This window comes from Saccostrea echinata, unplaced genomic scaffold (assembly GCF_033153115.1).
Source record: "Saccostrea echinata isolate AGI-Se365-2 ecotype Australia unplaced genomic scaffold, CSIRO_AGI_Sech_v1 ptg000020l, whole genome shotgun sequence".
In the NCBI taxonomy this organism is placed as follows: domain Eukaryota; kingdom Metazoa; phylum Mollusca; class Bivalvia; order Ostreida; family Ostreidae; genus Saccostrea; species Saccostrea echinata.
This window is the reverse complement of record NW_026889769.1, coordinates 5,145,846-5,163,572: the sequence shown is the minus strand read 5'-3', so window position 1 is coordinate 5,163,572 and position 17,727 is coordinate 5,145,846. Positions and strand designations below refer to the sequence as shown.

The 17,727-nt window shown below is 33.4% G+C and overlaps 1 protein-coding gene across 1 annotated transcript in view; it reads left to right on the top strand.

Annotated features, from left to right (window-relative positions):
• The window catches only part of LOC133189977 (semaphorin-5A-like), a 54,676-nt gene that overhangs the window by 11,012 nt on the left and 25,937 nt on the right, over positions 1-17,727 (top strand). Inside the window, exon 3 of the mRNA XM_061325432.1 lies at positions 11,895-12,076. Within this exon, the coding sequence (XP_061181416.1) occupies positions 11,941-12,076 (136 nt within the window). The 5' untranslated portion in view covers positions 11,895-11,940. The remainder of the gene's footprint in view (positions 1-11,894; positions 12,077-17,727) is intronic.

Sequence of the window (17,727 nt, the reverse complement as noted above, 5' to 3'; positions counted from 1 at the left end):
GATTATGTGAAGCAATTTGAAACTTTTTCTAAGTCACAATTTTGAAGTGTCTTTTCTTAAATAGACTAATAGTTTAATTTGTCTCATGATTTATTTGGATAAAAACATTGGAGGGAAAACGTCGAAGATGTGATTTTTGATTCAGACACAAATTTCAGTGCAAAAAGGTCATATTAAATGTACTGTAGCGCCAAAAGAAGCGTATTGACCCCCATTTTTTGTTTTGATTTTTAATTAAGCTATGTGTGTAGAAACTAAAAATACACTTGACAAAAAAAGTTTAAGACTTTAAATATCAGGATCCAACCTCGTTAAATTTAGAAGTTCTATTTAGATCAAGATGAAATTGTTTTTATTGATGAGTTTTGTCAGTCACAGGCATTCCTTGCATGTTAATAAAATATTTGCTTGTTCATTTAGTGCCTTCCTCCATCACATTCATTCATGTGGACATAAGATAAATGTTCAGTACATCTGTAAGTGTTGTGGAGTTTTCTATCGGGACACATCTTTAACATATCAACTTTTAAAAGAGGGTGGATGACGAAATTGAAGTCCTTGGATTTTATTCCCTTTTGAGCACTATATAAAGCCATTTTCAATATGGATCAAACTTTGGTTAAACTTTGGGAACAAAGATTTGCACCTGAAGTCCTGTAAATACCTAGTATATAATTTATTTCTATAAATCAGTAAAACTGCAACAATACTCTGAGGGCAGACCTTTAATGTCAGATAATTATAAAGGAGTCAATTTGCTTCATGATGTGGTGTATTACTACGTGTGTAAGTGAAGGTACCCAAGAAAGCTGATCTCTTAGGATGGTTGGGAGGAAGAAATTTGTGGCACATTTCTACACCTCAACTCTGGACTCTTTATCTTTTAGATTAGGAAACCGGAGGTGTATACCTACAACTGTTAATTACAGACCCCTGCCTAGGTGTGGGCATTTCATGTATTCCTTTACATGTCAAAATACACCTGACATTTTTATCAGGAGGAAGACTTAAAAAAACTGAGGCTGTTAAGTGGAAATTGAAGATTCTATTGATGTACCTCTATCAGCAGGTGTATAAAAATGATGTAGGTAAAGAGGAGATCGGGATTTTGAAATCACACAGCGTGTTGTATCAGGAATTGAACAGTTCAGGTTTTGATATCTAAACAAGTTCAGTTTGGAAAACTTAACCTGATAAATAGAAGAGTAAATCATTTTGTTCATTTTTCATGTTTTGGCAAGTAAATCTTTCTGACACCAATTCTAAAGTGCTTTTCTTTGTCTTATAAATGTCATAATTGATAAAACTTGATTTACAGTAAAACTCAATTATATAGAACTTGCTTATTGGGAAATCTCAGTTATAAGAAAATTTTTATGAATCCTGGAAGACTTTGCTGTATGTTCCTTATATGGAAGTAAAGAATCTTGGTTAAAAGAAAGTGAAATTTGAAGTCCCAAGGACTTCCTTATAACAGTGTTATACTGTATTTTTGAAAAAATTAATGCAGAAATGATTGAGGAAACACATCCTTTGACCAGTTTTGATCGATCAGCATCACATCTGACTCTCTGCCAATGAATGACCATGCAGTTGTAAATTGTGTATATTGCAGGTGTACAATATTATATAATGCTCATAGACAATTTTGCATGTTTGTTTACATCTGCATTCTGTGTAGTTATGAACACACCCAAATAAATTATATTTTATTGCCAGGAATGTCGGTGAAGGTTACGTGCCCAATTAATGTTTCAGATAACTGGGTACATTACATGCACTACATGTATTGGTAACCTGTATATTAACTTAGTTTGTGGTACATGCATGGAGGTGGGAATAAGACTTAAGAACTCCTGCAGTGTAGGGTATGGATGATTACTTGAGTAATTTAGGGGTCAGACAAGGTCGCCTGCTGTTGGCTCAATATCTACAGGTGGTCTTTGTTCCTACCTCTTGGTAGTATATAAGAATGCCACTGTGTGTCCATCTTTACCTGAATGTATATGAATGTGTGTATTACAACTTAATCCATATTACAAAAAGCATCATGTCTCCTAATCATATCTCTACTGGAACCATTATAGAAAGCAAAGGTATGAACCCAGAGGGTAAACAATAACCAATTGTATAAACATCATTGGGGTAAAGATGCAAAAAATCTTGCAAAATTAAAGAAAAAGTTTTCTAAGGGTTAAATTCACTTTTTATCAGGATAAAGTTATTTGCCTGTAATCTAAAGGCTTTATATAGTAAGAGGTGGACCAATCATCCTGTCTGATTCTTGTTCAAATGAGACTGTGGTAGGAATGTATTTTGATAAATTCCTTATCCCATCCTTTATAACTCTCAAAGAATACCGGTAATATAAAATTATTTAAGGGTATTTCTTCTTTCTAGGTTTATTAAAAGCAAAAATAAATTTAGAAATCAATATTGCAGTCTGCATGCTTACATAACTAGGGGTTTGAAGGCAATTTATTATAGTCCTGTTAGAGAACTTCACATTGTACGACTAATATTAGGTTGTCCCTGCACTGTGATGCACGTCTGTGCAGCTATTAATATTTATGGACATATCTACACCTTATTTGCACTCTGTGGTTTAGATCACCCCATCAGTGCAAATCATACATAAAATTGTCACTTATACCGGTTTAACAGAAATTAAGATGATGGAGGGAAAACATTTTTCACACCTGAAAATTCAAGGTATTGTATTGCTAAAACTTTTTGTGTCTCTTTTTTCATGTATGGTATGAACTGAAGTGAAAATATCAGGTTAGGGTGTGTGATAAATCATACAGGAGATATTTACAATGACTGTTAAAAAAGAGAAAAGGATGCATGTTTTGTTTTGCAGTATTTCATGTGGTTGAATATTAAGTATGTTCAATTTGATCCTGGTGTTGTGTAGAGTGTAAAGATGTGAGGACATGTGGCAGGATAGAGATCATTGTTAAGGTGTATTGTATAATTTGTAAGGGGAGGGGCACCTGCTGGGAGGGGAAGGAGGAGGGATACAATTATTTTGTCATTAAAGATCATCACAAAAGGTGCGTACAGGTGACATCGTTTTCAAGAATTGAAGTAAAATGTTGATCTGGAAAAATAAGAATGCATGAATATATATGTGTTCAAGCAGAATGAATGTTTTTTGTGTAAATGTCATATTGTTTACAAATATTAAAATTTATCAAAAGAAGGTTAATTATCCTAATGCTTGTATGCATGCATGTTTCCTCGAGTCACTGGTGATAAAATGAAATGCGCACCTGAACTCACAAATCCATTTGGGATAAAATTTGGCAGGTAGAAACCAAATTATTGGGTGGCTTACAAAGAGGTAGGAAGTTGTCATAGAAGATAATCCACTTTGTCATCTAATTATCTATATTGACGTGATTGTTAGTTGTAATGAAGGGAGTAAGCTAAATTTAGACCTGTATCTCTGCTTGTGCTGACAGATATACCTACAAGAGGTATGTCAAATGCTGATTACAATAATAAACATTCTGTTTCTGAAGAAGTTCATCAAAGAATAATTTTAGTGAGTCTGAGATCTGTTAAACATCATTACTTTATATGTGTCTGTTCAAAAATTTTACTATATAATGAGAGTCACAGGTCAAGTTTACAGTATGAAAGAAAGATGAAATAAGTGTAAAATTTCACTAAACCTTCACAAAATTGCAGACACAGTGCACCAGAGGATTATTTTTGTGATTTAAAATGTAAAAACTGCCAGGTGTAGAATTGTCATTTGTCATTGAAAACTTTCATTTACAAAGATAACTGCCTAGAATTGGAGACGTAATTGCATGTTTGTCATTTAAGTTGTCAGTGGCAAGAGGACAAAGTGAAATTCTAGTGAGAAGTTTCTAGCACTTCATTTGATACCAGCAGACAGCTGACCCTTGGTCTGTGGGCTGGAGATTTTGTCTTGCGCCCATGTTTTGAGATCAATCTGTTTGTTTGATGTGATACCGTTGATGTCTGCTGCACAATGCTACATTGTTCTCTCATGCTTTGCAGGTCCTATTTTTTATCGAATCCATACTCTGTGAATTTGGCTGTTGCAAAGAAAGGAAGAAAAAGCAGATCACAATAAAAAAACAAGTTGTGATTTGTCTGTTGTCTGCTTCAGTTGATCCTGAGATAGCATGTGTTACAATAAATTCATACTGAAAGTCATGAAATGTTGTCTGTGTGTGTGTCTTTCAGTCTTCTTGGAGAGAAACTCTTGTCTGGAGCAGAATCTTCAACAATTGGCTCTCATTAGCAAAATTGCAGATTGTATTTTCAAATTTCAGGAACAAAACTTAGTGGTACTTTTATATGATCATAGATCATTTAATGACAAGTTGTAAATCACACATACTAATAAGTCTCTCTCTCATCATTCTTGTTGTTGACCTTGACTGAAGGTCATTTAGATTAAAGTCAAATTCTGTGTTGAGGATCAGATTATTATGATATTCATGGTATTATCTGAAATATTCACTAAAGTCAGCGCTAGCTGACCTTCAAAAGACTCCAGTTGTAAGTTTTCTCAGGTTATGAGGTATCCAATGAAGTTAAAGGAATGATGACATGTATTCTAGAAAAATGGAGAGCTCTAGTACTTGAGTGTCGGGCATACCAACATGCAGACAGACTCAATAAAAATCTGATTACCAAGGGACTCTCTACTATTCAAGAAATAGACATTTCAAAGGGCTTTACATTTTCTGAGCCCTTGAGAACAGGTGCAATGACAAGAATTTTAAGAGATTTTGAATTTATTTTAAACCTTTAAGAATCACTTCAGTGCAAATTCTTCAAACATAAGAAACTTTGAAAATTAACTCTTACATAATGAGTCTGACAATGCCAGGCATTCAAGACTAGTGTGAATTTAGAACATGTCCTCCCCAAAACAGGGGCTAGCATATAATGGTAATAAAGGGGGGTAATTTGTTAAGCAGCATTAGCTTTAATTACCTTGAAGGTGCCAAGAAAGCTGATGAATGCTGCAGTTCAGTGTTCACTTGTTTTTTACAGTGTTTGCCAAGATCACCTTGCTGACTGCATGTTCCCAGAAGACATTGATGTTGATGATTGTGATTTATCTTAGTGTTAACTGTCAGCTATTGTTTTTACTACAGGGAAAGCCATTTCTCATTGTAATGTTATCACCATTTTAAAACTTGTGATAGACAGGTATTACGTAGTAGAGTTGTAGAGAAGAGCAGGCGATGGAAATATTTGTTACAAGAGCTGTGTCTCTGCTTTAGATGATTGAACATTTCCTTCTGAATTGAAAAAATGAAAAATTGTTTAAGTGAATCATATATGTTAAATATGTGCACTATTAAATCAAACACAGGATATGTAAAGTAATATTATGGTGCAGTAATGTCATTTTCTGCTACATTGTATTAAAAACATTTTTGCCTTTATATATATCTCAAGCACAATATTTCACTGTCATGATTTTACTTACATTTCTAAGGCCATTTCTTATAATGGTTGTTGCTGTTAACCAGTAGGCTTAAATAATTAGTAGTGGAGGACAGTTATAGGAGAGAACCATTATTTAAATACACATAAAGATGTAAATTCCCTCACACATGGCAGAAAAGTAAGATAAATGGTCAGGGAAATGTCACCTGACCCACCTGAACTCAGCCTGCAGTTATCATCTAATGTTTGGTGAGAGCTCATTACTTGAAATTATGATGAGAAATACCTACTACCACTTATAGCTATAAATGTAGTAAATGTGCTTTATCAAGGGGGGATAAATCTTGTGGTGCCAAGGGAGGTGATGTAAGTTTTGAAGAGTGTGAAGTCTATTCCCCCTTAAATAAGTTTCAAGCAATAGTTGACACTTGTCTACAAAAAATAACATAAGTAGTTGATAGATAGTACTGAAATAGACCTAATCTGGCTTCAAATTTATTTTCAGCAAGCATAAATCATTGCTTTGTAGGGGAGGCAACTCTCTGAGGTTGGGATGACATTTCATTTATTCTGCTGAATATTTACAGTCAGCTTATCTCTCTCCCATTGACAATTGACAGATAAAAATCAAAACTGCATGATATACTGCTCTAAACTGTGTACTTATGCTATCTTAATTACCAAAAACAAAAGTAGAAAGTAAACAAGTTGGAAGTTGGGGCAATCAATGGATGTATCAGTGAGTAATGAATGTGGAGAATTTCCAGCTAGGAATGTGACATTATTACTGTTAGGTAAATAGAGTCGACAAAATGAAGACAAGATGACACAGATTATGAATATCATATGTCTTGTGTTTGATAAATTGTGTGCTTTTAATGAATTTCGAGCTTTGGAGGTCTAGTTATTTTTTTATCACATATTTCATATGTGATATTATTATTTATTACTAGTAATATTGAAAATTTTCTTGTATTTATATACCTAGTCAACATTGTATAAGATTTTCAAAGTGACAATTTTACACAAAACTTTGCAAAAGCCATTACCAGAGTTTTGAGTAAGTGGTCTGGTTGCCATGGAATTCAGCAGTGTATCATCAGCTGATGACCTAACAAGGACCCCTCACCTGACACAGAGTACAGGTTAATAATGAAGTACAGATCTTGTCAGGGTGTGATAATTGGCCGTAAAGGTGCGATATTTTGGTCCTAAAAGTGACAGGTCAAATAAAGCTCAAGGAGGGTAAGCCACTGTAAGATATGCACTTAATGATGGAGGACAAACAGACGGTGATTTAAGGGGATTAATACTCTCTCTATCTTGTCTGTAACACCTAGAGAGTTCATATAGCAACTTGTCCTGTGTTGTGTACCACACCTTACAGTCATACAAAACCTTTAAAAAAAACGAACATATATTTGAGGGTGAGCGCCATTAGAGGATTTAAGTTCAAACCTCAAAGTAAACAGATACTTGTGGCTAATCACAATTACATGTAAATTAAGGCTCCGAAATTTTCATGTCAAGTAGAGATTTTCAATGTAAGGAAATTTAAATTGTATCATTTGGGTATTAAATGCCTTTTCCAAAGTACTGAAGCTTTGAAATAAAGCAATAGAACTTCAGATGGTATATCTGATTGATGGAAATGTCTAAACGTGCTGGTGACAGTTAGCATTGTTGGTGGGCAAATGGTTCCCAAGAGGCCAACAGAAGTGTCACAGGGATTATGTAATAACTACTGCAAAAAAAGTTGATCCCATCTGTTTCTGGAATCAGAGCTTCCAATGATGCATAGATTGGTAATCCAATACAATGTTTAGTCTGAATATGTATTACATTAATGTCATCAGGATTTTTTTTTGTTGATTTGATTCATTAAAAGCTGTTAGTCTGTAAAAGCAATAAGTGCATGTGTCTGCTGAAAGAAGTCTGGGAAATTGCTCCAACATATGGCATTTGGAGCAGATCAAAATACAGATGTACTTTTTCACAGACCCTTTGATGATTTAGTCTGTATTGTACACATGTCTTAAGAGTTTCAGTGGTATGTCTTAAGACTTTCAGTCGCATTACACAAATGCCTTGAGCTGTAAGCTCTTGCAAGTAGTGTTCAGGCCAAAGAGATACAGTCAAACCTCGTTATCTCGAACTCAAAGGGACTGAGAAAATACTTTGAGATAACCAAGCATTAGAGATATCCAGGTAAAATATTTAAGGAATAAGCATTTGGGACTTCAAAATGACTTCGACATACCCATGGTATTTTGAGATATCCGTGTTCGAGATACCGAAGTTCAACTGTATAAGCTTAGAATTCTCTAAGCACTAACTCATCAATTATATATCTATCCATACAGGTACATGTATACCTATGCAAAGCTGAATGAATTTACTTTTATATTTGCTTTTATGATGCAGAACTCTTTGAGTCATTGCCTGCATGGTTTCAGATGAGAGTGACACAGAATTACAACATTTGGAGTCGGATAGAAAGGAAGTAATTACTACATTGTGCATTCAATCTGATTCACTTTATTGTCAGATCTCATTATAAAAAAGAACTCCTATTTCAGAGTTGCTGCAGTGGATGGGTGAATTATGACTAATATTTATAAAAGTTTGATGAAAATCGGCAGTGATGTGTTCTGGAGAGAATGTAAAATTTGTCACTTTTTTGTATGAAGATAGTCATGTTTTCTCAAAATGTGTTGGTCTTTATTGTCAACAGATGTAGGAGGGAGCTAATTTCTGTCTCGAACAGAAATAAAACCGTTTTGGTGGTGTATGTCACATGTTCAAAATGGCTGAAACAGCTGTTGTCAAGAACTGTTCAGTGGCATTATTAACGTCCCACCCAGACCCAACCCAACCCCACCAACTCCAACATACCCTGTAATTTAATTTTTCAGACATTGCTCAAATTTTGAGTGCAATTTCAAGTTATTTATTATAGCTAATTTAATGTTTGAATAAAATTTCTGCATTTTCAATGAAATGATGATCATCAAATTATCCAACATGTCAATAATAGAAAAATGTAGTTGCATGATTACAGTCTTAATGTTAAAGCAATTCTCTATCTAAATTGTACAAATATGTACATGCTGATCTTAATTTTTTTTTTATGAATAATATCACAGCACATGATAAATTGCAAAAAATAAGGGACCCCATTTTCCTCTTATCTAGATAAGTGAATTAAGTGAAATAAATGGATCTATATATGGACAGCACTGAGCTAATTTGAGTACAAGGAAAGTTGATCCCCTCCCCAGAACAGAAATACACGATTTAAAAAGTGATAGTGCCAAATTTCAAAATACCATGAAGATTGTTCAGTTTGAAATTCTGATGTGCTATTGTAAATTTGTCATTAAAAATGAAGTGTTATGGGTTGGAAAATATTTTCTTATTACACGTGTTACAAATGCGTCTAGAATTAGCACTCACTGAGTAATGAGGATTATGAATGACCAGCTGGTGAATGTAGGCACCTCATAATTAAGGCTTTTGTTTATATAAATAAAAAAAAGTTGAAGGAACAATTTTTAGAATGCTAAAGTTTGTACTTAAAATGATATGCAGTACACACTTGTAATGCAATACATGTACTCCCAGTATAATGAGTTTCACGATGGGGAATATATATACTCTAAAACAGTATAGTTTTGTTAATGTTTAGGTCAAAACTTATTGCTATGAGATGGCAGTTTTTCTAGAGTTTCTAGATGTATAGACTTTCCATGATATACATGTAACCTTTCAAGGTGTAAAAAGGTTAGCTTTAATGATAATATGGAGTTTCTTGTGACAATTGTTACAAAGAAATTAAAGTTTATATGTATTTCACTGCAGTGGGAGAAAAATTTGATATTGATAAAAAACATTGTTCTCTTATGATACCTAGTATTTTTTACATGCAGTGGTAATGTATTCCTTTCCAAATATTTGTATGTCGAAGAAGGTAGGAAAAAACATATAACACAGTGAAAATGTATGCATATGACTTTCACCTTACTGAACATCTGCCATTTTCTCCCTCTATTAAATTCATATATTTACAAAGGACAGTGACTTGTAACAATACATAAACAAACCAGGTACTAGTTTACCCATTATTTCATGCATGGTATTAATAGTCTAAACAGGAGGCTTGTTTTGGTGAGGTTCACAGCATGGTAAATCAATTACTCACCAGGACTGTCATTGGACAAGTCAGCAGGATCAGGTGACCAATTTGTTGATTGTCCACCTGGCCATCAAGCAAAAGTGGTACAAATGAAGGGTCCTCTTTCTTTCTTTCTTGACTGTTCTTCATGTTGTGGTTTGAAAATTTCTTTACAAAGTAGTTGTTATTATGGAAAGATGATTCAAAAATAAAATTCTTTCTTCGTTTGCTAATATTGGAAATAATGGTTGCAACCTTTATAGAAACAAGATATGTTTGTGAAACACTGATGCCCCCATATGGCAACTTATAGCAAAGGTTAAACTTTCTCAAATGCAAGTCAAATATGTTGGTACCCACAGTAAGGTCTTGTCTCGAGAAATATATCTGTGAAATATGAAAGCCCTAGCAGCAACCATTGAAAAGATATGGAAAAGGTTAAAGTTTTTCAAAAGTAAGTCAAACATCAAGGTCAAATGGTCAAATGGTCAAAATTAATGGTGTCCAAGGAAAGGCCTTCTCCTAAGAAATACACGTGAAATATGAAAACTATCATAAGCACATCATAAGCACATTCAAAAGTTATTGCGAAGGTTAAAGTTTTTCAGAAGTAGGTCAAAGTCCAAGGACAAGGTTAATGGATTACAGTTGTTGGTATCCAAGGAAGGTTTTGTCACAGGGAATAAACATGTTAAATCTGAAAGCCCCAGCACCAATTGTTGTTTTTTGTTTGTTTTGAACATATTTTATTGACAATGTGTCAAAGGGATTGGACACAAGTTCTAAAAACTTAGATAGTCCTCTCCCATACATAAAATCTTAATAGCCATACAACATTTACAAAGATTTACAATTTTACAATCTTATACATGAACGTAGAAGAACAAAGACAATAGTTATTATTGCTAAGGAATATCAGTTGATATAATGATGATTATAATGACGTCAATAACCATATTAAAACCAATTGTTCAAAAGTTATGGCCAAGGTTAAAGTTTTCCAAAAGTAGGTCAAACTCCAAGGTCAAAGGATCAAAGTTGTTGGTGCCCAAGGAAAGGCCTTCTCCCAAGAAATACATATGTGAAGTATGAAAGCCCTAGCACAAACCGTTGAAAAGTTATGGCCAAGGTTGTTTTTCAAAAGTAAGTCAAATTCCAAGGTCAATGGATTAGAATTGTTGGTATCCAAAGGAAGGTCTTGTCACAAGGATTATACATGTGAGGTATGAAAGCCCTAGTACCGACCATACAAAAGTTAAGGCCAAGGTTGAAGTTTTTCAAAAGTAGGTCAAACTTTTAGGTCAAGGTCAAAGGGTCAGAATTGTTGGTGCCCAAGGAAAGGCCTTCTCCTAAGAAGTACATATTTGAAGTATGAAAGCCCTAGCACCAACTGTTCAAAAGTTATGGCCAAGGTTAAAGTTTTTCAAAAGTAGATCAAACTCTTAGGTCAAGGTCAAAGTTGTTGGTATCCAAAGGAAGGTCTTGTCACAAGGTATACACATGTGAAGTATGAAAGCCTTAGCACCAATTGTTCAAAAGTTATGGCAAAGGTCAAAGTTTGGTAAAAATTTTGCAAAAAACTGGGTCAAACTCCAAGGTCAAGGTCAAATATGATGGTACCCAAAGAAAGGTCTTATCACAAGGAATATGAAAGCCATAGCTCCACCCAATCAAAAGATATGGGCAATGTTAAAGTTTTTGCAGACATACAGACAGACAGACAGATGGATGTACGGACGACCCTCGAATCTACGATACAGGGGCATAAAAATACAGGTACATAACAAACTTACTGCATCGTTATATAAATTTTTTTCTGCAGTGGTTGCAACCATTAATTCCCATATTAACAATCAAAATAAAACAATTTATTGTTTGTATCATAGGATATTTCATTGATGGAAGAACTTGCCAACTGATAAAGAAATTTTTCATACAGATGGCTTTAAAAATTGGTTCTAACTTCTTTAAAGTTAATTGGTTGATTAAGGGGAATAGATTTTCATGAGCAATAAAAGAAAAGAGAAAAATGTTCAGTCGATTTAAATATGTTTTTATGAATTTTTAAGATTTCAAGTATGAAGTTCAGTACATTGGACACCATAATTTTTTTCTTCATAAATTGAATATATCAAAGGAAGTTTCTCTGACCACCACAAGAATTTCAGTTTAATAAAATACAGCTTTTATATATCAAGAAACAAATCAAAGGACATTCTACTTAATGATTTCAATTCATATTTCTGATATTGTTTATAGGTGTAATGGGTAAAAGGCACATAATGTATCTGGGATGACAGGTGTGACTTTTGAGATCCAGTATGCCTGCAGCAGGGAGGATCATTATCCACTGTATTCTTCTCAGTATTCTATTACCAATCCCATCAGCTGCAGTTGAAGAACTTGGAGAAAAACCATTCCCTAAAGAATATGATTTTAGATATACAGATTTTGAAGGTAAGCATTAAAGATTCTTTTCCTCCAATTAGAACTTTTATAAACTGTGAAAAAGTAAACATTTATGAAATATGCTGAAACATTTGCTTGGCAGTTTTGTGTATGTGACGGCAAAGTTGGGCTTAAACTAAAATGAAATGAGTTGTGTATTAAGCACCAGAATGGAATTCTTCACCAAGGCTATGGTGACCCAGAAGATGTTATAAACTTGATCATTATTTCTTGTCAATGTTTGTTTTGGGGCTGTGTCTTCTCTGTAGTGCTGTAATCATAAACTGTCTTCAGGGTCAGAATTGGGAACATCTGGGAGGATAAAAATACTTTTTCCATATTTTTCACCCCATGTTGGGTTATAAGGCTGCTCTGAACATGAAGGCAAAGAACTCCCAAGATTTTAGTTTTATCTGTTTTCTCAAATGATATTCATTGATAAATGGTTGAGTTGTGCTTTTCAACAGCTCTTAGCAATGACTTGAAAATTCTGATAAAATTCTGTCAGCCACTTGTACATAGATTAGGTGCCAGGCTGGAGTACTTTGTGGACACGTGAACTGTTAGTTTGTTTGACATTTCCTACTGTGCTTGGTTATTGATGTGCAAAAGAAAAACATTGTAGTCTATGCAATTTTTCAGGTGGCCCAATATATCACATTTTGAATGCCAAATTTGATTTTTTTTCATTCCAGAAGACTCATCTTAAAATTTTATAAGGAGATGTATCTGAGTTGTATATATTTCTGTAGTGGGTGCTATTTATTAAACGAAATGATTAATTGTCAGAATTGTCATTCATCATATTTTTATGAGTCATATGGGAAAACTTTTTATGAGAAGAAAAACCCTGCAATAACTTCAATATTTGTGTAAGATAATACAGTTTGTAAAACACTCTCTAATAGCCCAATGTAATGCAATACAAATTGATCTATGTCTCCTGTAACATGGCCAATTTCCTTCACTTGTCTGCTCTGTTCACGTTAACAAGAAATCTAGTACCTTTTTTCATTATGGGAGGGGAGGACCTTGTCTAATAAAACAGAAATAAACAATAATTGCTTCTAAATCCATATCCCTACCCAGGAGGTTACCATTACATCCAATCGCAGGAGGATGGACCATCATTAAGCATTAAAACTGCCCTTAAAGCATTCAGTAGTCTTGACCTCGCTTTATCCCTCTTGATTTTTGTGTTCACCAGTGTTAAGAGTCTTTATAAACCTGAAAGTCTCCAAAAAAATCCAAACCTGATTACAATGTACAACTCTTTTGACACTTTGCTTGACACGACTTGTGTGGTTAAGATTTTATTAAAGGGCTCCAGAGAAAAGTTCATGAATGTGATGTTTTTATAGGTGTTACCGTTTATTGTTATTATTCCACAGTAATCAAGTCTGGTAATAACATTTGAAGGGTCTCTTGTCTGTCCGTGCGACATAAATATTTGTTTAGTTGATCGAAAAGAATATTTGAAGCTTGTAAGATTTGTCAATGAAAACACTACTTTGTCAATAGGAATCTGCAATTCTTATTACAGTTTCGAGTTTCATTGTGTATTGATCTTGAAAACTTTTTTTTATAAAGTGATTGATTTAAATCTTTTACTTGAAACCCAGTGATAATATCAATATTGTACTTGCTGTAGAAAAAATTCTGTTAAACTAGAAATAAATTTCTTTGAAGTCTGATTGAATGTAACTCGATGAGGTCATTTTGTTATTAGAAATATGACCAAGAATTTTGACTTTAAAAGGGTTAAGATGGTTCCTCCCCAAATTAAGGGTATAAGTGATATTTTCAGTTAAGTATACATGTAACCTATCTTTGAATGTTTTTTTAATACAATGAATACAGCTGTATTTCTGTTTTTACAGTTGGTTTATTAGTTTTGAGAAAATCACTTTATTTTGTTGACTGGTAGACTGGCAAGTTTTAATTTTTTGGTAATCTTCCAGAAAATAAAAAGATTAAACAAAGTTGTTAGAGATGATTTATTGTCTCTTTCAAAAGTTTTTGCAGCTATGTTAAAGGTTATTAATGAATATCATTTATTTCCATAAAAAAACACCAATGGTAGTTATGAAATATATAATCCAGTTGTTGGTGGGCCATAGATCAATGGCAATGGTGTGGTTATGTTGTGTCCTTATGCATATAGTTCATAATTACAACAAAAAATACGAATAACCAATCTAAAGAGACAGGCAACAGAAACTGAATTTTAATTCAACCACAGGCACAATTACTTTCTACTGAAATAATAAAATTTCAGTGTTGCTTCCTAAAATAGGCATGTTGTATGTAATTGTTTAAATAGGAAATAGAGTTTGGCTATGTCCATGCAGATAGAGTTTTGACCTTGACCTTTGTAGGACAGTCCCTGGTCTACTTCAGTGGAATTAATGCCTGCCCTGACCGGGACATAGGGGTAATGAGCTGGGTCAGGGCAGTGCTATCTGGTCCCCTTCTCTGTGTGTGCTCATTAAAATACCTTTCACCTGAGATAAATTATCAGCGTGTTGAGTCTTGACCACGTAATGTTGTCACATTTAATAGATAAGTAATGTATTGGAATCTGTGACAGAGACAGGTGTATCCTGAATGTCAGCAAAAAAGAAAAAATGTTGGAAATATAAAAACAAAATTGGTACATACTACATGATAAACTACAGTATACTGTATAACAAGTAATTTATGCAGTTGCATGTCCAATTTTAACTGGAATTTTGCAGTTTTGTAAAAATTGAAATTGATAGAAGTGCAAAACATTTAATTCTCTATCTTTGGTACTGGGGTATGAAATCATCAAACCTTATACATCTCTAATGCAATTTTTCTGTGCAGAATTATGTAATTTTGTGAAACAAGAGAAGTACATTTCATGATACATCTAATTTCTGCCTCCAAAGATTTTTATTAATAAACTGTTGTGGTTCATAATTGCTTGATTATTGTAATTATAGTATTAAGACATTATGTCAGAAATGGTGCAATAAAGGAAGAAAATTAAAGCTATTTGTGGGGCTAATAAGACAATCAGACATTTGTACTCTTGCAAAAGCAACCCGATTCATAATATAAAAAAAAAAAATAGAGTAAAACACGCATATTCTTTGAATTTATGATTCCAGATTTAGGTATTATTGATGAGGTTTTATTTAATGGTTTTGTTCATAAAATTTCATCACAGCTGGTATAATGTTTTCTATTTTTAGTACACTCAAAAGATGAAAGAAACTGCATCTTTGTACGTGCAAAATGGTATACATTTAAATTGATGTATTTATGATTCAATGTGGGGACATCTCTCAACTGACACAGGGACATTTGAGAAGAACTTGAATGACATGTTTCCTTGTTGAAAGCTTTAAGGGCTTTGGATCATCTTGTATTAAATTATCAAGTTTGAATTACTTAAAGTCTCATTGGGAGGCTACAGGTGTGTCCAAATGATTTAAACTTTGTCGTAATCACTTAAATAGACAGAAAAATGGGGGCACGATCCTTTTGAAGTGTTTCAGATCTTTGTAGATATCCAAAATGTTAGGTCTGAACCTGTGAATGCAATTGACCCCATTTGAAATCTGAACGAATTTGATGCATTTGAGAATTATTAAAAATATTGACAGACTTATCCTGTGGATTTTCTTTTTGAAATGTGGGATTGTAATACTCAGTACAAGAAATTGTTTGTTGTTGTTTAAAGATTTTGTACCAGATTTGATGTTAGTGATTTTAAGATTTAAAGGCACAGGTGGTTCACACCATAAGAAGTGTTATAGTTACATTAAATAGGATGGAAGAAGGATTTCCTTAGGACCTGTTAATGGAGATGTAATCCCATTTTCTCACCATAACAAGTTAGAATATACCCAGAATTGAGGGAAGTCTGCTCTCCTGAAAGAGTCGGATAACCACATTCTGGACCACTGTATTTTTGAAGTCACATACTGTTATGATGTGTTATAAATGACCTAATGGGTGTTTAATCAAATTTATAAGAATCATAAATTAACCAGTCCAAAAGCTTAAAGAATTAATACAGTAGTGTTTGTGTGTATTGTAGTCAGACTTAAAAGTTTCCAGAATTGTATTAAATATTAAAGACTTTGAGAAATTTCTTTGTGGATTTAAAAGTAATTGAAAAGCAATTAATACTATACTTGATTTGAAATTATATCTGATACCCTTTGGTAATGTTTGAAATTTGTTCTGCATATACTGTAGTAGTTGAATTAACATTTTGACATTATATGCATGACTTATTACTACCTAGGTCAAGATCTATAAATTTTAATAGATTATAAGTTTTTTCCAGGTTTTTATATTATATAATTACACATTCTTTAAAACTATAAAAGAAATGGCCTTGACTTCTTGAACCAGTGATCTTCTTTTGTTTCCTATTTGATACTTACTACAATATTAGGAGATCAAAATGTGTTAATATTAGTTTATTTAGAAGAAAGTCATACAAACTTTTAAATTTTTGAATTGGTAAATAAACTGAAAGTGCATGATCCTTAAAATTTCATACAAATTTGATCGGGAATAGAATAACGTGTGAAGATATAATTAAGCTTAGTAGATATCTTATAACATCCCTTCTACACTTATAGGAAGCCGTCATAGATAGATGTCTTCATACACACAACTGCTCGAGATAGCATGTCTTACATACATGCTTAATTAACTTTAAATGCATCAAGTACATCTGGTTGTCAACCTCCCTAGGATAATTCTAATATGTCCTGAATGAAAGGTCAGATCCACTGACCCCAGAAAACACTGAATTCCTGTGTGTAGACTTTTTTGTGGAGGATTTTCTGACACATGTCAGGAGATGATGTCATGAAATATTAAAGAAATTTACAGAGAGTCGTGTTCTGATAGTTTTATCATTAATTACCTCCCTTGGCAGAATAGAAGGAATAGAGATGTGAAGTAGATGTGAAATTTATGTGTATTGGGTCTCTGGGGTTGACAGGACAATACACAGGAAGGTGGACATACCTGAAAGAAAATGAGGTCAACCTTTTGACAGGAAGACAGGCGAGCAGGTTTTGGGCACCAAAAAATCTAGTAGAATATCATGAAATTGTCCAGTCACTCAGTAAACTGCCTCCCAGTATCTTTTATCTCCAGAGCGTAAGATGTGGTTTTCTTCACAAAAATATCTTCTTAAAGGGTGTTGAGATTAGAATCATTGTTGGGTTTTTTCCGACCTGATCATTATTGAGACTTGCTGTGGAAACCGTACTTCAGGAGATTTTGTTGGTCAAGAAGTCATTAGGAATGATTTGTATGAATTACTGTCATGTATTAGATTAAATTTAAAATTAAAAAAAAAAAATAGAAGATTTTTTTTTTCCAATTTGAAATGGCCGGAGTACATGTATTGATATCTTAAAGTGCTCATGCACCTTTGAAAAAAAATAAAAGTAAATAAAATTTATGGACATCTGAATATAAATCTCAGAAAGACAGAATATTTTTAGGATCTTGCGAATCAGGGTCAAGGTCATTGTGTTGTTGTCATAAACTAACTACCTTGTTGTGACTTTACCAAAATGAACCATGATTTATCAGAGATATAGAAAAAAAAATAAGGTTAAAACTGATAATGAGCAAAGCTGGAATGAAGGCCCAGATTA